Here is a 24,155-nt window from a genome sequence, read left to right on the forward strand (position 1 = left end):
AACATGCATGCACTGGTCAGACAGCTCCAGCAGCCCTTAATAAGCATGTGCTAACTGAACTGAACGCCAGTGGCTGTACTGTTGTGCACAGGGTTTGCTCCTGTATGGGGGGGGGGGGGGAATCAATAATAAAGACTGGGGCACAAATAATATTGTATACTAATTGTGTGATGCTCAATGTAAAGGACGGTATTCTATCATGGATTAATACTACTTTACTTTGTTTTCGTAAATAATATAGATTGCAACAAATAGTGTAAAAATATTTCTAGATTAAATACTTACTGATGAGTTTTAAATTTAATTGGTACATGAAAATATGCCAAATGGTGCCTTTGTGAGAAAAATGTATTAAAAACTTGTAAAAAAGAAAAATGAATGAAGGGGTCATCAAGAAGAATATACCATATGTTATGGGGAGTTCATGGGGTCAACAGACGAAGATGGAGATGCTGTGCACATGTTGCAAAAATGCTGCTTCAGCAGGAGCACAGTAGTGCTCATCACTCTGTAGCCCCATTCATCAAGGGATGCTTGAATCAGTCGCATTGTTTGTGAATATGCAGCTATATTTCCTACCCATTGTGTGTAGCTGTGATCCAGGAGAAGTTTTATGAAAGAACCCAAACCTTCCAGGACAGGCAGATATGCTGGACCTTATCCAGTTTAGCCGCAGGTGCAGTTGTCTAAATTTGTTATTCGGCTCCTTTAAAAATGTAGCTTACCTTATTTAATTTACTTTTTGTCTGGCAGGGGGAGGAACAATATTAGGAGCCAGATATGTTTGCTGGTTCCAGGAGTAAGGGTAAGATGATGGGGCAGAATGAGTAATGACCTCATGATGCTTCTGTATTCTTTAAAGTCCCTTTTTGTCAGTGTTTTTCAGTTGCTATGTTTTTTTTTCTCTTCTGCAGGTTCTCTTTTGAGATAGCCAAAAAGTAGTTTATTTCTCTCAGGTCTCTGATTCCTAATCCCCTCTACTTGAGGAGGTTAGTTTAACAACCCAGGGCACCTGGGACGTTGTATTGCTATGGCATTTTCTTCCTGGCTTCTGTCCCCAGGTATTGTCCTGAGCCATGACTCACCTTTTTTGACTGCAGATTACTAACTCACATGTTTCCAGGCGGGAGCATCCATCCTGTATTTCTTTCGCCAGGTCTTCACCATTGTGCTGCATGACTTCCCTGCCAATAATCTTTTTTTTGAATAAGGTTGCCATTTCCCTCTTCCCAGGGTTTCTTAGGTGGTTAATTTCCTCTCCATCCTCAGTGTATAGGAGCTTTTGACACTTGCTTACCTTGATCATCCTTCTTCCTTAGCCTATGGCTGCCGGGCAGCCTTGCCAAGCCAATTCTGATATCTCTTCTTTCTGGATATTCCCTACATTAGCTCATTCCATCCCATGGGATTAATGGCCTCTAACATTATTCTGGCAGATTGAGTTCTCTCTGCTCTACAGACTCTGGTAAGGTAGATATCACCTAGTGGTCTGAGGAAACCTCATCTTGAGTTCCTTTTTAGTCCTTCATTCAGTCCAAATTTAGGGATTCCACTAATGGGAATGGATCATCCTGCTTGTTTTCCCACCAGTAGTGGTACTTTTATCTTTGGTTTCTACCACATAGGGATAGAGTGGTTTGAAAATCGGTTTAATAACTTCCATGATGCTTCTTATTCTCAAGAATTTGTATTCTCTAACCCCCCCATCATGTCCTTCCACACAGTGTAACATATTTGTTTTTTGCTCCCTTTTTAGGTTCGAGGGCAGGCAAGATATGTACAATGTATCCCCTAGGATCTGGCCCCTTTTTTAATTTTCTCCCAAACAGTTGATTATTAGGAGACTGAGTCTGTGGTGTTGCTTGCTTCAGCAGCCAGGTGTACGCAGGGGTCAGGAAATTTTTGAATAAACTACTTGTCCATGGACTAAATCAGTGCCCCCATCTACTTGTCCCTCATGACAATCTACTTGTCCAGATAAAAAAAAATAAATAAATTTGAACCAAAACCGTATTTAAAAAGGAGGTGCTTTTAGGAATGTCTGGGGCTTTTAAAAACAAAAGGGGCTTTATGGCAACTTAAACGTGTAATATTTTTAGCATAAATGCTGTTTTTCTCCTCCTCCCCTCCCTGCCTCTCTCCAGCACTGCATTCGGGGACTAGCAGGGAGGAGAGAGACCTTGTGGTGTAATGAGCACTGATTGGCTGCTCCTCAGGAAAGGGTGGGTCAGTGCTTATGCCTGAAGATTACATAAAACCCCCAAACACTATACATTTTCTGAAAACAGAGGCAGGCGCTGTGTGGAAGCAATCAGGCGGCAGCGCTGCTGCCCATACGCTTCCCCCTGACAGGTGAGCCTGCTGCTTGCCCACAGCAGGGCTAAAGGTAGAAAAAAAACTACCTGCCTGATTCCCGGAACTACATGTCCTGGGCGTAGGGCGATCGGAATTGAACATCCCTGGTACTGTTAACAGTCTGTTGACCATTCTTGTTTTTCCTGTGGGCCTATTTACAGCTGTTTAGCTGTATTGCCCACCCTTGAATATTGCTTGAGTATGTCCCATAGTCTGATTTGATTCCAGTGTTTTGTACTGCACAATAAAGACAAAAGGAATTTTGACACATCTGTGAATTCTGTTTCTTGACATACAGTGCAGGACATAGGTCTCTTTCCTCTCTAACTTGTGATCACTTAATTGCTTGCTTGCAAAACTGGAGCTTCATGTAGTGGGCAGGGTTATATAGGGGCACTGTGGGCGGAGCCAGCAAAGCTTTTGCCAGTGTCTAGTCACTTGAAGGTAGCAGCCTGTAACCCATGATTTGTGAATCTATTAACTGGGGAAATGTTGTGATGGGAAAATCTCCCCAATAGAAACACATTAAAAAAACCTGATAGTGTTTCCCTGTGAAAGCTGAACCCTGTCTGACCATTCAATATCAAATGTCAATTTGTGGCAATTGGTGGGTTAAAATATATTTGTATGCTTAACCACTTAAGAGCCGCTCCATGGCAGATATACTGCTACATGGTGGCTCCGCTGTGCAAAATCACGTAAATGTATGTGATTTTGCATTCCCAGGTAGGGAGCCCGTGTGCTTCCCTACCCACTCCGCTTCTGGCTGCTGAATATGTCAATCACCAGGTTCCGGCCGGCAAATCCTGACCAGGATTCGGTGATCGTCAGCAGGACTGAGAGGGGAGAGATCTTTGTCTAAACAACACAGATCTCTCTCCTGTCAGCAAGAACATGCTGCTTTGTAGCTCTCTGGTGCAGCATTGCATGACCACGCAATTATCGGGTAAAGTAATGCAGCGCCGTATCACAAAAAATGTCCTGGTCAGGAAGGAGGGGTAAATCTTCTAGAGGGCAAGTGGTTAATCCTGGTGACAAGTTTGCATCAACAGGGACTGAGTTCAAAACGGTCTAAACAGAATCATACAGTATAATATTGTACAAATATCAACTTTAAACATTTGAAATTATTTTTTTGCAACCCTGCTATTTTCTGTAATCGTGGTAACGCTTACTGAGCCCTCAAAGCTGTGTGAAAGGGCAACGACACCATGTTGTTAAGACTTTTTGTAACACTTGTTGGTGAATAGCAGCATTGGTTCCCTTCTCTTCATCTGCCCTGGAAGCCTCTGGTGCAATATCTAACTGTTTAACTGATGCCAGAGCCTTCCTATCAGACGCAGACAGATACAGGCCCTCTCATGCCCATTATCCCAATCCACCATTCCAGTCTGGAAACCCTAATAAAACTGTCAACCTCCTAAAACTCAAGCAATCCGGAAACTAAGAAAAAGAATAGACATTGGGCCATAAGGTTGTGTAATATACATTTCTGATAGACTGCTTATCAGCCGAGACTCTAAAACTTCAGCGTGTTTCATTACTTCTGAAATTATCACAGTATAGCCAGAATAAAATCATATTCATCTTCATCAGTTATTGGGTAGCATTCTGAAACCAAACACCCCTCTATGCTAGGAGGTATCAGAGTGGAGTAGGCCTCCACAACCCACCTATGAGAAATAGATCTCCGAGACTGTCATATCTATATCCTTTTTTAAGCTAATTTCATGCTGGACAGTCTGCATAGTAGCAGACTGTAAATGGAATGCATTCAGAAAAATGCATATTTATAAGAAGCTGTATTTGGTCATAAGGGTGCAACTGAGAGTGACGTTGTTACGTAAGTGACAGCGCGGTGTGAGATTGGCCAGTCCTTTGTCACAAGTTGGTGAGAAGGGCAGGGGTTGGGCACCGTGTTCGTCACAGTGGACATTTAAAATAATAAATAAAATCAAGATATGCTGTAATAATGTTCAAATTAATTATTATTAACACATGAGCCTATTTTCAGCAGCCATTTTCCAGTATTGACCTGCTTTAAAATACGTGCGGTTTTATTAAAATCGGTGGATATACATAAACATTTTTATCAACGTACATTGTAATGCATAATAAATATAATTACACAGGTCTGCAACTAAAAAGCTGTTTGATTATTTTCATCTAATTTCCATGTATTTTGGTGTGCTGAAAACAAATAAAATATTGAAAAAAACTCCTAGACGTCATGATTTACCACAAAATGCAAAATTGTCTTCAAATTTGTCACATTTTTAAAATTTTTGGTATTTTCTTTATATTATGGGTTTTTAACCAAATTTAAAGTCCGAATTACTATTCACAGAAGTGCATTTAAGATATAAAATGCCAAAAAAACCTTAAAGGGGTTGTCTGAGTTATGTAAAATAAAATATAGCACTGTAAATCTGATGGTCAGCAATATATACATAAGCTAAGCAAGTTTTAGGGGAAAAAAATTCTATTTCCTCATTTCCCTAGTTCTCTTCTGGCCCTTTGTTGTTATTTGCAGGTAAACAATCTCTGCCCCTCCCCCCCCTGCAAGGGGGTGAATACAAGTGCTGCTCTGAGTGACATATCTGACTACTGGGATACTCAGCAGCATGCTGTATGTGTAAGCCTCAGCCCTGAGTCTGTGCTTCTAATGGTAGAAGGGGTTAATCTTTCCTGAAGAATCCAGTGGGAGGGAGACACAGGGCAGATAGCAGCAGCTCTGGTCAGTGCAGGGGGGCGTGGCCAGCACTGTGACGTCTCCTGTACGGACACAGAGCTGCTCTCTCCTGCAGACCACACTTGTGCACGAATCATCATCAGGTTCTTGGTTCTAGGCTGTTTACACTTTTTCATCGCAGTTCTTATTAGCTTGTCATTCTTCAACCGCTCTGCAAAAGTGTATTAATTCGCCAGACCGTTTCTGTTTCATCTGTGGTGAATATACAGTGTTGAAGCAACAGCAGAATATTACAGACTTTGTGAAAAAAGTATACTTAGCATACTTTGGACTTAAAATTGGAGATCAAGATAAAGTTTGGGTGCCTCATAAAGTATGCAAACGGTGTGTTGAGGACCTCCGAAACTTGTTCAAGGGTAAGAAAAAATCTTTCCATTATGGGATTCCTATGGTATGGCAAGAGCAAAAGAACCATAGTGACGACTGTTACTTTTGTTCATGCGATGTGAAAGGGTTTAATTCCAAATGGAAGCATTCCATTTCATACCCCAATCTTCACTCAGCGATTCGTCCCATCCTCCATGGCACAGATATACCAGTACCCAAGCCCCCTGCTACCTTGGAAGAGATACCTAGCTCCGAGGTGAAGGTGAAGTAATACCTGAACCAGATGACGAATCAAGTTCTGACTTTGAAGATGATACAAGACCAAAATTGTTTTCTCAGGAGGAGATGAATGATTTGGTAAGAGACTTGAATCTTCCCAAAGATGCCGCTGAGTTACTCGGATCAAGGCTGAAAAGCAGGAATTTATTGTTGCCAGGAGTGTCATCTTCATGGTTCAGACATCGTGAAAAGGAGTTCGTTCCTTACTTCGCCCAGGAAGAAAAGTTGGTTTATTGCATCGATGTTGAAGGTCGGATAGGTCAATTTAAAATCCAATATGATTCAGAGCAATGGTGTCTTTTATAGATTCTTCAAAAATAAGTCTCAAAGCAGTTTTACTCCACAACGGTGGTTTTTACGCTTCCATACCTGTAAGTCATTCCGTATACTTGAAGGAAACCTACGAGAACTTGGAATTGGTTCTTCTTAAACTTCAATATGAAGACCATGGTGGCAAGTGTCTGGGACTTGAAGGTCTTGTGCATGCTGCTCGGGCAACAAGCTGGGTATACCAAATACCCTTGTTTTCTGTGTCTATGGGACAGTTGAGACCGACAAAATCACTGGACCAAGAAGAGTTGGCAGCCGAAGGTGCTAACAGTCGGTGAAAAAAATGTCCTCCGAGAAACTTTGGTACCTTCCCATAAAGGTCTTCTACCACCTCTCCACATAACATTGGGATTGATGAAGCAATTCGTAAAATCACTTCCAAGAGATGGAGAATGCTTCAAATACTTGGTCACCAAGTTTCCAGGCCTGTCAGAGGCAAAATTGAAGGAAGCTGCGTTCATCGGACCAGACATTAGAAGGCTTATAATAGTTGATCAAGAGTTTGTCAATACCATGACGGATCCTCAAAAAGAAGGGTCAATCGCATTTAAATAATTCGTACAGAAATTTTTAGGCAATAACAAATATCCTCACTACAAAAAGATTGTCGGACGAATGCTGAAAGCATTTCAAGCTTTAGGTTGCCTGATGAGTTTGAAAGTGCATTTCCTCCAGTCCCACCTTGACTACTTTCCTGAAAATTTGGGAGCTGTGAGTGAGGAACAAGGTGAACGATTCTGCCAAGACATTAAAGAGATGGAAAGGAGATACCAGGGAAAATGGAGCATTACTACTGTTGGATGCTTCAGAGAGACATTCCAGATGCTACTCACAAGCGTAAATGCACCTAGAGGAGCCTCACAGGGAAGAAGAATCGAGTTTAGTGTGTGTAGGTGAGCTCATTTCAGTTCAAAAAAGGATTTTCATGAAAAAATTGTAATAAAACTTTAATTTTATAAGTCTATTTCCATTTATTTTGAAATATTGCCTTATTTAACATAGTTAAATTGTTAGGAAACGTGATGTCCTATGACAAAATGGAGGTCATTTTCGGATTCAGCACACCAAAAAACATAAAGATTACGTGGAATAACCAAAACAGCTCTTGAAAAAAAATTTTTTGCAGACCTGTGTTATTATACAGATTTGATATAGCGCCAACAGTCCTGCTTTTTAGAGCTTACAATCTAAAAGGGAGGGTTAAATGATGCAAAAAGGTAATGACTGGGGGATGAGCTGATGGAGAAAGTAAAAATACAGTTGTTAGAGGCAGGATAGAGTTCTCTAAAGAGAAGGGTTTTCAGGGATCACCTAAACATGGACAGAGTAGAAGGCAGTCAGATTGGGGTAGGGAGTCCCAGAGGATGGGAGATGCTTTGTAGAAGTCTTGGAGGTAACAAGGGAGCTAGAGAGTGGGAGGTCTTGGAAGGAACAAAGAGAATGATTTAGTTGTTATTTTGAGAACAGGCTAGTTATGTAGCAAGGAGTTATGGATAGCTTTGTAGGTAGTATTTTGAATTGTAATCAGGATGGAAGGTTCAGCAAAGGGTACCAACACTGAACGGTTGCTAAGGTGGGCGAGTTTGGCAGCAGCATGCATGATGGACTGAATGGGGGATAGCCTAAAGGTAATCCAGTGAGGAGGGGGTTGCAATAGTTGAGGTGAGAGAAAGCAAATATAGTGAATTGCGCCATCAGGGTAACCCCTTACCACTCTAGCCAAAGCCACTTTCTCCAAAGCTAAAAAAAAATGGTTTGGCTTTAGTTTATGTAATTTGATTTTGTGTTTTAATTCGTACCTTTTGCATGTTAATCTTTCAAAAAAAATTATCATAGTTAAATTGTAGTCCCTGGTTTTGCAAAAATCCATTAGGGCCCATGATGCTAAAATGAACATTCTGTCTATATGAATGGACTGTCAATGTTTAAAATTGCACATGATCTTTTTTTTTTTTATAACACCAGTGGGCCATGCAGAAAAGGCACAATGCCAAAAGTTGAGTACACTGTTTTATTTTTGTTTTTTACTGCACATTGTGTGAATAGGTGCCAAGGGCCCATTCACACCTGTCCTTTGGTTAAGCATTCTACTCCCAATAAGGTATTTTTTTTTTTTTTTTGTAATCCCATTTTATCTTAAGATATTTTTAAAACGTATATAAATAACATGTAAAGGTCATTAAATCTCAGTTGTAGCAGTGTCATTAATATATTTGGTAATAATATAGCTGAACTGCCTGTTTAAAGCGCCTAAGTTGGCATTTACTATATTCTTATGTTAATGAATTGTCTGGCAGTGGCTTTTTAAATCTAGTGCTAAACCTGCTAGCTGCAGCCATGTTATATTTGATATGAATATTTGTTGAATATATATTGCAACATCTGCTAAGACATCTGTTCATTTAGTTTATATAATGGCAGATCTTTTTTTTTTTTTCTTACAATTTGTTTTAAATTTATGTTTAATATGCGTGTGACTGTTTTTAAAGGGATTATGCACAAAAAAGTGTTCATTCTTTTTTTATTTTAATATGGATGATCTATTAAAGAAAAAAATAAACATTTATTAAAAGTAGTGGTGCACTGGAATAAAAATTCTGGATTGAAACTGAAAATTCCGGATGCACTTGGCCGAAAACCAAAACTGAAATGGACAGTTTAAAAAAAAAATTATATAAAGTTGGACCGAAAATAAAATGAAATGTATATAAATAAATTAAAAAAACTTAAATATGCTGCACAATAATTTTTTTTAAAAAAGCCATTATCAGCACTTTTTTTTTGGCTGATAACCCTTTTTTTGGCGGCCAATATATTGGTGCATCTAATAAAAATCTAATAAAAATACTTAAAAATAAGTATTTTTGGGTAGAGAGGCTTTTTTTTTTTTTTGCTGCTATTAGTTTGCCACTGGTGAGATTTCCCTTTACTTCCTGTAAGCTCTAAAAAAGTGAATAGGAGTAAATCTCCCCAAAATGAAGTTTGTTATACAGTTGGCACTAAAAACATTTGCCCCAAATAGTTAAATTATCTTTGCATTTTGCTTTTGTGACCTCTCTAAAATATTTGATTTCTCCCTAAATTTTTGTCTTGGTAACAGTCAATGTGGAATTTAAAATGTGAATCATCTCAATGTGCCCACTCAGAAATAAAAACTCCATAGAGGGTCTAACCCAGCAATGGGCAAACTACGGCCCGTGGGCCATATACAGCCCGGCGGACCTTTTAATCCGGCCCGCGGAGCTAGGCTCCCGCTAGGCTCCTCTCACAGTCCGCCCTGAAGACCGGTGCAGCATGAAAATCTGTCTCCTGTGAGGATCTGTCCCCCTCGACGTATCTGCGCATGTGCCGGAGATCGCCGATCGGCTGCTAATGCCTGAAACTGGCACATGCGCAGATACGTCGAGGGGGACAGATCCTCATAGGAGACAGATTTTCATGCTACACCGGAACGAAGCGGGACCACGGCGAGAGGAACGCACGGAGCAAAGGTAAGTGAATTGACACAGGGGGGACTTAATATGGGGGATGAATTACTATAGGGGGGATGAATTACTATATGGGGGATGAATTACTATATGGAGGACGAATTACTATGGGGGACGAATTACTATGGGGGACGAATTACTATGGGGGACGAATTACTATAGGGGGGATGAATTACTATATGGGGGATTAATTACTATGCTTACTATGGGGGAATATTACTATACTTACTATGGATGACACATACACATCATTCATCTACTCTTGGTCCGGCCCCCGGGTCCAATATATGAACCCATTGCGGCCCTCAAGTCAAAAAGTTTGCCCACCCCTGGTCTAACCCATAAAGTTTAAAAGACTAACCCATGCCTGCATTCTGTCTGCAGAAAAGGTTCAGATACACTATATTGCCAAAAGTATTGGGACGTCTGCCTTTACACGCACATGAACTTTAATAGCATCCCAGTCTTAGTCCGTAGGGTTCAGTATTGAGTTGGCCCACCCTTTGCAGCTATATCAGCTTCAACTCTTCTGGGAAGGCTGTCCACAAGGTTTAGGAGTGTTTATGGAAATGTTTGACCATTCTTCCACAAGCACATTTTGTGAGGTTAGGCACTGATGTCAGACAAGAAGGCCTGGCTCGCATTCTCCACTCTAATTCATCCCAAAGGTGTTCTATCGGGTTGAAGTCAGGACTCTGTGCAGGCCAGCCAAGTTCCTCCACCCCAAACACTCTGTCTTTATGGACCTTGCATTGTGCACCGGTGTGCAATCATGTTGGAACAGGAGGAGGCCCAACCTGTTCCCACAAGGTTGGGAACATGAAATTGTCCAAATTGTCTTGGTATGCTGATGCCTTCAGAGTTCCCTTCACTTGAACTAAGGGGCCAAGCCCAACCCCTGAAAAACAACCCCACACCATAATCCCCCCTCCACCAAACTTTACCCCTGGAAGCAATCGGGCAAGTACCGTTCTCCTGGCAACCGCCAATTTCAGACATGTCCTTCAGATTCAGATGCAAAATCTTCTGCGCACAGGGACCCAGATCAGTAAAGGGCCGATGGACCAATACTATTAGAGAGTATGGAAGTTCGTCCAGGACTGATCAAAGGCTGTACAGCTCTAAAACAAAGCTGGGGAAGCTTGATACAAACTGTAGTGAAGAACAAAAAACAGAGCACAGACCTTGTGCATTACCTCAGTAAACAATTAGTTGATTCAGGAGATATACTCACAAAAGTGGTAATAAAACAGGCATGTATAATTCAGTGACAAAGATAGAAAAAAGGTAGCGCTCTAGCCAAATAATAATCACGAAAAACCATCATCAGAACATAAAAAGAAAATCTATATTAATTAAAAGAAGAAAAAAGTTATCAAAATCCAAAAATATCTTAATTGCAAATAAAATATCATAAACTCATTTTATCAAACAAATAAATATCCAGTATCATAAGAAAAATATATTCTCTAAAAAATCAATATCAAACATCAAAACAATGTCCAATAGTAGTGTCCTTGGGTATAAAAAAAATATACTTGAAACTAACTTTTTGCGTCAATCAAATTCCAATGTGCAAATTAATAAAGAAAAAAAGGTGTTATTTTAAACTTCAGTGCTCCAAACTGTTCTTGAAATAAACACAAAACCGTAAAAAATCCAGCAGCAGATGAATTCAATAAACTCACCAGAGCAACATGCTGGTCAGATTATAAACCAGCACACATGCTTTCGCTGTGGGAGCAACAATCAGCAGATTGATGGTCGGCAACTGGGAGGCGATTCAATGCACATTAATATCTTGTTGACATCACACACTCCTAAAGGAAGAGGAGAGGGGACTGATAGTGTAAAATCGTAGGTAATTTTATTCATAAAAAAACAGTCCATAAATTACACTCACATTCCGTAGTGTCAAAGCCCACACTAGCTTGAACAACATATACAGCACAAATTCAAAAAAGCCCGCTTCAGTGTCAGCTGACGCCGACAGCTCACTGGGCGTAGTGACGTCACTCCAAGGCTCCACCCTACACGTTTTGTCGACGTCCTCCATGTTTCATGTGCGCACAATTCTCAGATAAAATAGCGCAGTGCTGCCTATCAAAAAATGGCCTGGTCATGAAGGGGAGGTCAATCATCTGGGGGGCAAGTGGTTTGCTTGCAGCCACTAAAAACTTCAAAATCTGAAAATGCTTTCTTCATGCTTTTCCATGTTGTTAGCCCAGGTTTGGGATGGTAGTACATGAGCATGCATCCAAAAACATACATTGGTAAAGGCAACTTCATACTATACTGTTTGCACAGCTACGTAGGAAGGGCTGTAGACATTATGGGGATAAAAAGTTTAAAAGTAAAGGTACCTCTTGACAGCTTATGTTGTCAGCTTTTTGGTAATTTCATTAGTTTAGGCATTTTATTGAACCCATGGAGTCCTTTTTTGGTTCCAATTTCACTGCCTATACTTTCTGTTGGAAGATAAGTTTACTCTTTAAAATCTTTAGAAAAGATCTTTGGATACATCTGCAAATTCAATCTGCGATGACTGCGGGCACATAGGGGTTTGCATTAGTTGGCTAGTTCATGTGTAGTACTTTGTCCTAAACAGAGATGTGTATTGTCAAACTTGCTGGAATGTGATTTTCATTTGCTCATTTTGATGCCTAATTTGGATTTATCATTCCAGCTTATATTAATCAGAGTTTGAATGCCTTTTTTTCCTGCTGGTTTCTATTTTGCTAGCTTGGCTGTGGTACAGGTTTCCTGCATCTTACTTTTTTATTTCATCAGTACTGTGCATTGTCTATTTTAGGGGCTACAGCTAATGATTATTTTCATAACCGATAAGTTGGCCAATAATGCTTTCCATTAATTGGATAAAAACCTAAAAAAAAAGTGTGGCGTATAATTTAGTTCATATGTAAATTTAAAAAAAGACTTTTTTTTTTTTTTGAATGTCTAAATGCAGTGGTAAATAAACATAACCAGCTTTTTGGTTAGGGAACAAAATATCTAATCACAGACAGAAGAGATATATACTGTATATACTGTCAGAGGTCAGATCTAGAATATATCGGACTCGGAGATCACCGTTTTTATTTATTTTATTATTATTATACAGGATTTATATAGCACCAACAGTTTGCTCAGTGCTTTACAATATAACATATTTAAAGAAAAAGAAAATGTGGAAGGACTATTATTTTTTTAAAAATCTCTTTTATTGGATGTTTTATAAATTTAAAAAACATTTTGGTCTTTTTCCTTTATAGCGCAAAAAAAACAAAAAAAAACCCAGCAGTGATCAAAAAACAAAAGCAACAGAATGCTCTACTTGTGTGGAGAAAATGTTTTAAAAAAAAATTTCATTTGTGTACAGTGCTGCATGACCACTTAAAGTAAGCTGCATGTCAGTTAAAGTAGCTCAGTGCTGTATAACAAAATATAGTTTGGTCATGAAGGGGGGGGGGGGTAAATATTTTGTAAAGGCAAGTGGTGAAAGTGTTATTAAACACAATACTTTGCATTCACTGTATCTGGACACCCACAGTACACAGGACATGGCAATGCAATTATTTTAGTAAATATAAATCACTAAATACCTTTTCTCACAAGCAGTTAGAGCAGTCTTGTGACTTCTATCAGTGTCCAGCAAAGCACTGGTTACAGCTTGTAGGAGGGGTTTTCATTCTGTAGGAGGATGCAGGACCCCTGACCTCTGTCTGGAGAGTGCTGATTGTCCCTATGCAGATCACATGCACTCTCCCAAGAAAAAAATAACTCTCTAGCACTACACGCCAAACTGAGCATGTGCAGCTTGCCCCCCAGCCTCTGTTCTGTCAGAGGATATTTAGGATATACTGGAAGAAGTGAAGGATCAGAAAAAAGGGGATTAAACATCCTTTTTTTTATACAATGTGAAGGATTAACCCCTTAGATTCCACAAACATGCATTACTGCATAAACAGACTGATTTTACTGTTATGGGTTCAGTAACACTTTAATGTAGTACTAAAGGCTGAGACTTTTTTTGCATGGATAGAATAATTTTAAATATAATTCACAATACTGGGAAACTTTTATTCAAAATGTAATTGTAATTCCTTGTATTACCTCCAATCAGCCTCCAGCTTCTCTAGGTTCATATGCTGATCTTTCCAACATAGAACCCTTAAAGTGATTAACATTAGATTTTTTTTTTTTTAAATACCTTGTCATACTTGCCTGCTCTGTGTAATAGTTTTGCAGAGAGCAGCCCCAATTCTCATTTTCTATGGTCCCCAGCTGACACTTCTGGCTCCTCCTGCCTTTAGAGTGCCCCTATAGCAAGTCACAAAGTATAGTATAGAGTGCCTCTATAGAAAGGTAAAACAACTTCTGCCCTTACAATCACTTTAAATCACTTCCTTCATGTCCCATGAGGCATTGCTCCTCACAATTTCACATTCACAAGTTTTTCAGGCACTTACTGACCTGTATGAACGGTGTACTGAGCTGTATGTGTGCTGCACTGTATTTTTTGATATGTTGACAAATAATGCATTCTGTATGCAGGCCACCTAATCCGCTGACCAATTTATCGATCATAAACAAATAGTTGGCAACTATTTTCATAATCCATTATCTTGATTTGTTTCAACCCTAGTCTATTTTAATCCTGGTTTATGTTTAGTGATGTCTTATGGTATTAGGTTCAGCCCTCTTTCTTTTATAGAATTATGAGTTTTTTTTCCAAAACTGAATCAACAGATCCTAGTGTTCATATAATGTTTCTTTATTTCTTTTACAGCATTGTTACTGATGTTGCGGTTGGTGTTAAGGTATGAATTAATTGATTTTTTTTTTATTGTTTCACTAATTTTATGTTTGTATAATTTTGGGATGTGTGTTAAAAATTTAAAGAAGTGCATTAAAGGGTTTTTTGCATGTTTTGAGTTGTACTAATAGTATCCACAATATTACAGTCTGATAGTAAAATCTACATTAGATTTACATTTATCTGTGCTAGGGCCAGTTAGTTTCAATTTATTTGAATGTAGTAATAAGGTATGCCCCCACACTACATGACTGATGCTAAATTAAAAGATTACAACTATTTATAATTTATTTCCCTGTCTTGTGGTTCACAAAAATATGCTGCTTTTTTTTAATGAGAATGTTGGTCCCTGACATGGGCCACCTCGCATTTGAACTTGTAGGGGGCCTTCACTCCTTTTCTAATGTTCCTCTCCTAACCCCCCCCCCCATTGCACAATTGCAAAAAAAAAGAAAAAAATTACCGTTTTTCGCTCTCCATAAGACGCACCTGACCATAAGACGCACCTAGGTTTTAGAGGTGAAAAAGAATATTCTGAACCAATGGACTGCAGACACAGTACAGGAGATGACCACAGACTGCGGACACAGTACAGGAGATGACCAGTGACTGCGGACACAGTACAAGAGATGACCAGAGACTGCGGACACAGTACAGGAGATGACCAGAGACTGCGGACACAGTACAGGAGATGACCAGAGACTGCGGACGTAGTACAGGGAAAATGTCAGGGACTGCGGACATAGTACAGATGACCAGAGACTGCAGACAGTACAGGGGATGACCAAGAGACTGCGGACCTTTGGGGAGGGAGAGGGAGCGGGTACCTGAAGTTGTCCTTTCTTTAGTGTGGGCACGCTGGCTTCTTCCCGCGCCGGCTTTTGTGACAGCCGGGTGCCCACTGCACATGCGTGAGAAGTGCTGCGCTTTGTGAATGGCCCGGCGCCTTCTGGGACCTGTCACGTGTCCCAGAAGTCGCCGGACCATTCACAAAGCGTAGCGCTTCTCGCGCATGCGCAGTGGGCACCTGGCTGTCACAGAAACCAGCGCGGGAAGACTACAGCGCTGGACAGAGGAACAGGTAAGGTCCTGCAGGAGAGAAGAGCTGAGCGGCCGGCCTGGTATTCTGCCATGGTGGCGGCGGCGGAAATACCAGACCGGCTGCTCCATATTCGCTCCATAAGACGCACTGACATTTTCCCCCCTTTTTTGGGGGAAAAAAGTGCGTCTTATGGAGCGAAAAATACGGTAAGTAAATACTTTTTCCCATAAAGTCCAGGTCCTTAATTCTCACCTAGGTGAGGATGACGTACCCTGTAACCTGCACATGCAGGAATGCCGTGGGGCACTCTTGGATCCCTTGTGGTGTTTTTGCATGTGTGCACGATCTGTGAACTGCCTCCTGGGATATCCGCATCATGCATCCTAGGAGGCAGCTTGCAGGATCTTACTGGCAGAGCCTGCAGCATGTCTGCGCATGCACAGGGTGTCCGGCACCGATACTCCAAGGGATCTACAAGCTTCTGCAGAACTTGCAAAGATTACAACAGCATGTCTGCACATGGCCAGACCTCAATTCAAGATGGCATCACCAGAGAGGAGCAGTGTAAGGAGAACTTTCCATACAATCAAGACACCGCTGGACTTGATGGACTAGTAAGTATGTTTTTTTTCCCTTTTATACATGGACAAGTTTTAGGATTTATTTTTTTTTTTTTAAAGTAAGAGTGGAGTTCCTCTCCTGTACTTTTTTTTTTTTGTTTCCCAATCTTTTGAATTCACTGATTAAATAAGCGGTTGCTTAACAGTAATCTAGCAGTATGGCACATTATAGGTACAGATTTGCCTTCCATACAGGATAAACAAATTAGATTTAATAGAAAAAGTTTTTATCACTAATGCTTCCATATCGGGGAAAAAAAAGGACCAGAAACAGGCCAAACAATCCCAATATTGGCATAAAACTACAAGGGGGAGGAATCCTGTGCTGTCTTGAAACATTTCTAAAAACTTAACTCTTACCAGGTCCCTTAATCCTGCTTTCTTAGCTGTACATTACAGGACACAAGCTGCTTGATTGGACACTTGCAAAAAAGAAGTCTGCAAGGACATCCACCTGTATACCCCATTCTGGGATATCTGTACTATCTACTCCTACTGGTGTAATTGAGAAGACTGTCTAAGGTCTAATATGCAGCAGTAGGTTCAAGCCCAGTAGGACTTGGACTGGTTTCTCAATCTCAAAAACTTTGGACCTTTTGGTTCAAGGTGCCCAAAGTTGGGTTTCCTGGAACGCCTCCATTTCCCCATTTTGCTTCTGCATAAGGATGCTGGAGTTGAGGGTGGCCTCCTTCAGGGCAGTCCTATACACGCAGTTTCATTAAAAGTGTTATTCAACCCACTTATCTAAAATGTGCCGACAGGTAGATTTTTTTTTTTTTGACAGGAGACCGCATTGGTCTCTTCTGCCATAAAGGCTTCCTCCTGCCTGTCAGCTGTCATGTTTACTGAGCTGCTCATGTGTTGCTCAGAGCATGCATGGCACCCGGACTGTGCTGTGGCGATGTAACTCCCGTGCGCATGTGCGGGAGTGACATCATCGTGGCCAAGCTTTTCAAGAGGCTGAACAGACAGAACTCTAGGAACATCAGGTGAAGATTCAAGCATCCGAGTGCTGACGTTGCAGTGCTGGAGGGCTTCCTTTGACAGGTAAGCCTGTCATAATGTGTTAGTATGCAGTGAATGCTACTAAGACTGTTGAAACTCAACATCCTAGCAGTTTAGAACAAAAGGACTTTGTCCTTGGATTGATTCATATCCTAAACACTTAAATGCTTATCCTTGGAATGGTGGCTATCCAGCCTGGTGCTAGAGTCAGAGAAATCTTTTCTCAAACTAATGTAAAAAGTACTGATGTTGGATGTCAACCTGGGAAGGAGTTCTAGACTCCCTTTTGGTTCAGGGGAACGTGGTCATCAGTGGAAGCTCAGATGCTGATAAACATTCTGAAGATCTGGGGGTTCAGTTTTCCCTCAGCTTTTGACCCTCCTGATCTGGGGACTGCAAATCAGGGTCCAATCTGACAATGCCATGGCGGTGGTGTATATAAATCATAAAGGCAAAACCATAAGTCAGGTCGTTCTTTGAGAAGTGGGTATCATTCTGACATGGGCAGAACTCAGTCTTCTGGTATGGAACATTGGCAAGTGGACTTCCTAAACCACCAACCAAATCAGCTGGATCTTGGAGAAGTAGTCCTTCCACCTGTAGGCGTTTCACCAGCTTTTTTGAGGGATCCCAGAAGTAGACCTACTGCTGTCCAGACAGGTTTAAGGCCAAAGATGCTCGGTCCTGTGGGGTAGGTGCCCTAGTCACTATCTGGAGTTTGTTCAACCTGATTTATGTTTCCTTCTCTCAAGCTACAGCCTCGTCTGTTTAGGAATATAGAGAGGAAGGGCATTCAGGTGATTCTCATTTCACTGAATTGGCCCAGGAGAGTGTGGTACTTGGACACAGTCAAACTTGAAGCGGACTCTTCATGGGCTCTACTGGACCATCCGGACCTAGTCTCTTAAGGTCCCGTGTTCCATCCTACTTCATGATCACTGGCTTTAGTGACTTAGCTGTTTAAAGCTCAAGTCCTGAGGAACAGGGGTTTTGTGTATTCTGTGATCCCACCTTGCTGAAGGCCACGAAGCCCATTTCTTGTTGGTTTTAACATCACGTGTTAATACATTTTGCTTGGTCTGAAAAGGAAAATCTTCATCTCTGCAAATACTCTGTCGCACAGGTTTTATCCTTCCTTCAGACAGGACCAGAGATGGAAAGGCCTGGAAAAAAAGACTATTTTTGGTTTTTTTTTCTGGAAAAGAGAAAAGTTTGGAATATGTTCTTTTGCAATGATAAATAATACATCTATGACATGGTATTCAAACTATAATATAAAGACCTTAATGAAAGATTTCTGAGACTTTACGTAAAGCCTTATATTATTGCAAGTTCTCTCAGCTGAAGTGAAACAAAACATTGTACATCTCAGTGCAGTTATCAAACAAAAAAAATGAATTTCTGCCACTAGGGGGCACTGCGGGGGAAAGGCTCCAGTTTAGTTTGCGTGTGGGCTCCATCTTGTACCTCCTACAGTTGGTTATTGGGATACAGTAGATAGTTTCTGTCCTCTGAGGCCTTAACGGACAGGTAAGAGGGTAAATTGGACAAATTAGTTTCTTTGGTTTTTATTTTCCTCTACTCAGTAAATTCAGGCTAGAATTTTGGCACATTTTGTGGGACAGCACCCACTTCTTCAGGAGACAGACACATTTTGTGTATCTGTGGAGAGACCATGTTACATGAAAACCCAAAAACAAACCGGAAAAATTAACTTATGTGGTATACAAACCACTCAACAATGATTATCCATTAACCAAATAAACATACTTACATATCAACAAAAGAAGAAAAATCTTTAATAAAAAATTAAAAGTACAGAATGACAATCCAGAAATGGATATGTGGAGAATATCAATGGTGTGGGAGTGAATCCAGGGAGTGATCTCTGTCCTTGGGCTGAGAGTGGAGAGGACCCAGAGCCAAAGCAACCAACGGGGGTCACAGAAAAAACCCTGAGAAATTGAAATAGACACCAATAAATTTGTGATATAGTGGTGAAAGAAATAAAGGTATAAGTGAAGAAACAGTAGCTAATTAGGATTATGATTAATTATGATAGTAGACTATATAAGACCTCTACAAATAATAAAAGGGTCCAAGCATAAAGATATATACAAGTGTCGTGAGGAAAAAAAGTTTAGGTGAAGAAGTCAAACGAACATAGTTAAGCCCAGAGGGAACAGTGTATCCATACCTGAATGATACCACAGCCAAAGATAACCAAGAAACAAGTACCAAAAAGAAAAGCACCTCCTCACAGGAAGAAGGCCCTATTGTATATTGCACCGCCACTGCTTGCTTGTACGATTGTTATGTGCAAGCAGTGTTCATGCATTGCCTTTAATACAATCAATTCCATATGGAAAATTTTTTAGATTAAGGAGGAATTGTATCGACAATGATGTCTTTGAGTTGGAAGCCAGAAAATTACAAGATCGCCTACTTGCTAAGGGTGTTCAGTAGAAAATGCTTGAAGAAGGCATACAATCGTACCAAAACTCAGTCCCGTGAGTCCGTTATTTTCTAAGAAAGTAAAAAAAAAAAAGGAGACCAATGCTGTAAGATTTAGCACTTAATACAATTGCCAACACCATGCTGTAAAAGCTGTTTTGCTGAATTATTAGTACTTGCTCGCTAATGATCCCACCATTGCTAAGTATGTGGCACCCAAACCCAGCATTGTGTTCCGCCATGTGTCATCCTTAAGACAAGCTGGTTTATAGTGATTTTACTGGATATCAGCCTTTAAAAAGGAATTTACCACAAGATACTTTTAAGTGTGGCATTTGTGAATATTGCAAATTTATAAACACTAATAAAAACCTTGTCCTCCTGAATGGCAAGAAATTCTCTCCTAACTACTTTAATTTTCACACACACAAGCTATTGTTTACCTTTTTTGCATGTGAGTGTGGAGTGTTTTATGTCAGAAAGACCATACCTGAATTTTGGCGCAGAATATATGACCAAACCACCTGTGTTATAGAAATAGGGGATTTGTATTCACCAGTTAGTTACCATGCTGGGATCAACCACCAATACCGTTCTTTCAATTTTAACTTCTTGGCCCTTGATCATATTCCCTGGGACCTGAGAGGGACTGACTGGGATAGGAAAATACTGGAGAGAGAGATCTATGAGGTGGATTCACTCACTAGGGGCTACTTCTTCCCCCAACCTGCATTAATCCGCTTCTTTCAAACTTTTTTTTCCCTATCTGATGGAATTTGTCTATTCCGATTCTTTTCTGTTTTTGCATTATTGTGTAAATATTGTGGGTTTTTGTTTTTTTTTTAGTAAATGGTTGATGGTTTTGTGCTGTAGAGACATTGTGCTTTTTTTTTAATGCTTTTTTTAAAATATATTTTGCAGGACCTTTTGGTTGGCTTGTTGTGATTTCCTGGGGTGGGTTCTGTTTCTGGGAGCTTTGATGCCACCTGTGGCCCCATGGTGGTTTCATATTTCTTTAGTCCAATTTTTTTTTTTCCTGTATGATTTTGAATACTTTTAGTATTTAGCATTTTTTTTTTTTTCAAGTATGCCATCTATGTGGCTGCACGTATGTATTGGCTGTTTTTGGCCCATGACTGTTGGCATCGGCGTGTTCTTTTTGTTCCTTCACCCTTGAGGGGGTTTTGGGACCCACGCTCTGGCGTCAGTTGCTCACGTCACCATCTGGGTGGTTCTATGTCCATTTGTCGCAGTCCTGTGCCGGCTGGCGTGCTTCCCGTGGTTCCCTTTGCCGGTTGTTTGCACTAGACGCATGCATGGTCATATTGTGCTTCTATGCATGTGACTACTCTTACCTGCCATGCATGTCCATGCGCCTTGATGACCTTTAACGCATGCGCATTAGTGGTCCTGCACTCCATTTGTTTTGGCTGCGTTTCGACAGAATTAATGGCATGCACAGGGTCATTTCAACCCTTTTGGTCCCACGCATGACATTGAGTGGGGGAGACCCTTATTGAAACCGGGCCAATATATAGTAGGGCCTTCTTCCCTTGGAGAGGTGCTTTTTCTTCTTGGTACTTGTTTCACATATCGCAGTGGTTATATTTGGCTGTGGTATCATTCAGGTATGGATACACTATTCCCTCTGGGATTAGTTTGACTTTTTCACCTAATCTTTTTTTTTTCTCATAGGATTTGTATATATCTTTATGCTTGAACCCTTATATTATTTTTATATTTATATAATCTACGATCATTACTTTTTGGTCTGAGCCTTAATCAGCTACTGTTTCTTTACGTATAGATTTATTTCTTTCACTTTCACCACTATATTATATTACTACTTTTATTGGTGTCTATTTGTATTTCTCAGTGTTTTCTGTGACCCCCCCCCCCCCCCCCCCACTGGTTGCTTTTAGCTCCAGGTCCTTTCCACTCTCAGCCCCCGGACAGAACTCTTTTTAGTTTGTCCTTTTGTGCTTTTAATTTTTTATTAAATATTTTTTTTTCTTCTTTTTAAAGTGACCTATAAACTGTACAACTGAATTGAAAAACAAATCTTTTAGGTGGAGGGAAGTAAAAATAAAAAACTTAATTATTATGGATGTGTAAGTGTTCACCCCCTTAAATTAATACTTTGTTGAAGCTCCTTTTGATTTCATTACAGCACTCGGTCTTTTTGGCAATATTCTTCCTTGCATAAATACTACAAATCTGTCAGATTGCGAGGGCATCTCCTGTGCACAGCCCTCTTCAGATCACCCCACAGATTTTCGATCAAAATTTAGATCTGGGCCATTCCAAAACTTTAATCTGCTGGTGAACCTTTCCTTTGTTGATTTGGATCTATGCTTTGGGTTGTCATGCTGAAAGATGAAGTTCCTCTTCATGTTCAGCTTTTTAGTAGAAGACTGAAGGTTTTGTGCCAATATAGACTGGTATATGGATCTCCCTCTACCTTGACTAAGTCAGTTCCAGCTGAAGAAAAACGGCCCCAAAGCATGATGCTGCCTCCACCATGCTTCACTGTGGGTATGGTATTCTTTTGGTGATGTTCAGTGTTGTTTTTGCGTCAAACACATCTTTTGGAATTATGGCCAAAAAGTTCAAGTTTGGTTTCATCAGACCATAACATGTTTTCCCACATGCTTTTGGGAGACTTCAGATGTGTTTTTGCTAAATTTAGCTGAGCTTGAGTGTGTTTCTTTGTAAGAAAAGGCTTCCGTCATGTCACTCTACCCCATAGCCCAGATATATGAAGAATACAGGAGATTGTTGTCACATGTACCACACAGCCAGTACTTGCCAGATATTCCTGCAACTCCTTAAGTTCTTGGTAATGTCACTGTTGCGCCATATTTTCTCCACTTGATGACTGCCTTCACTGTGTTCCATGGTATATCTAATGCCTTGGAAATTCTTTTGTACCCTTCTCCTGACTGATACGTTTTTTTTAACAATGAGATCCCTCTGATGCTTTGGAAGCTCTCTGCAGACCATGGCTTTTGCTGTAGGATGCGACTAAGAAAATGCCAGGAAAGACCTACTAGGACAGCTGAACTTTATGTGGGGTTAATGAGAGGCACTTTAAATGCTGGCAGGTGTGTACTGACTCCTATTTAACATGATTTTGAATGTGATTGCTTCATTCTGAGCACAGCTACATCCCCAGTTATAAGAAGGTATGCACACTTATGCAACCACATTATTTTAGTTTTTTATGTTTACTCCTCTCCCCTAAAATTTCAGTTTGTTTTTTAATTGAGTTTCTACATTAAAGGTGGAAAAAGTTCTGAAATAATTTCTTTGTCTAATTTTTTTACATCACAGAAACCTGACATTTTAACGGGTGTGTAGACTTTTTATATTCACTGTAACACGGACTCTCCACAGATACACAAAATTTGGCTGCCTCCTGAAGAAGTGGGCGCTGTTCCGCCTTTAATTGCATTTACAATGTTGTATATATCTAACTAATGCACATTAATATATGGATATTGTTGTCTGACATTCGTTTAAGTAAACTCCGGGAGCACGCAGCGCGCTGATCAGTGGTGCGCCGTGTCCCTGGGACACAGCGGATCAACGGAAAGAACCGAAGATGTCGGCTCGGTCATATGATCAGCTGTGCCCAATCACAGCTGATCACATGTAAATAGGGAAATGCCAGTTATTGGCATTTCTCTTCTTACGAGCTGTCACGCTGACAGGTCGAGAGGAGCAGACAGCCGGTAATCGGCATTCCTCGGAGGGGACATGTACACTGATCATCAGGGCACTGATGATCAGTGTAGCCCCAGCAGTGCCACCTGTCAGTGCCCATCAATGTCACCTGCCAATGCCCATCAGTGGCTCATCAATGTCACATATCAGTGCACATCAGTGCCAGATATCAGTGCCCATCTGAGCTGCCTTTCAGTGCCAGTCATTGCCGCCTATCGGTGCCATCTGTCAGTGCCGCCTATCGGTGCCATATGAGTGCTGCCTTTCAGTGCCCATCAGTGATGCCTGTCAATGCCCATCAAGTGCCACCTACTAGTGCCTCCTCATCAGTGCCACCTATCATTGCAGCCTATCGGTGCCCATCACTGCAGTCTCATTACCGCACATCAGTGAAGGAGAAAAATCACTTACTTACAAAATGTTATATCAAAAACTAAGAAAAAACATTTTTTTTTCAAAATTTTCAGTTTTGGGTTTGTTTAGCAAAAAATAAAAAAACCCAGAAGTTTGTTTACACTTCTCCAATGCTGGGAGTGAGCATCCAATGGCGTCACATCCTAGTAACAAGCCATAACAAGCTCTGAGCCTTCCGCAGAGGCTCTGTCTGATGAAGAGTCTCATAATATCTTGCCAGATGAGGCTGTCCCTGAGGAGTCACAGGCAGCTGCCATACCTCCCGGGCCTAGAAAGGATTTTTTGACTCTTACTGATGTTATGCATGTCAGTTTAAAGATGCAGAAGCCTACAGGTTTTCACAAGTCCTGCTACTAGTCTAACACCCCTATTGGCCGATATGAAAAAAAGCACGGATACAGGTGCCGAAAAAAACACCCCCTGCTGCTGCTACCGGCCGCCGCTGCCACCTTCCGCTGCTTGGCAGTTCTCAGCCTTAACTGAGAAACCATGGAATGATCCCAGCGCTTTTTTTTTTAAAGCGCTAGATCAATGCTTTTTTTGATTT

At 40.7% G+C, this 24,155-nt stretch overlaps 1 protein-coding gene across 1 annotated transcript in view; it reads left to right on the top strand.

Moving 5' to 3' along the window:
• The window catches only part of PTBP2 (polypyrimidine tract binding protein 2), a 114,195-nt gene that overhangs the window by 24,085 nt on the left and 65,955 nt on the right, over positions 1–24,155 (top strand). The window contains exon 2 of the mRNA XM_089677279.1: positions 14,321–14,351. Coding sequence (XP_089533405.1) covers positions 14,321–14,351 — 31 coding nt within the window. The remainder of the gene's footprint in view (positions 1–14,320; positions 14,352–24,155) is intronic.

The sequence above is a fragment of the Staurois parvus genome, unplaced genomic scaffold, assembly GCF_062004578.1.
Source record: "Staurois parvus isolate SC_StPar_1 unplaced genomic scaffold, SC_StPar_1.0 ptg000183l, whole genome shotgun sequence".
Classification (NCBI taxonomy): domain Eukaryota; kingdom Metazoa; phylum Chordata; class Amphibia; order Anura; family Ranidae; genus Staurois; species Staurois parvus.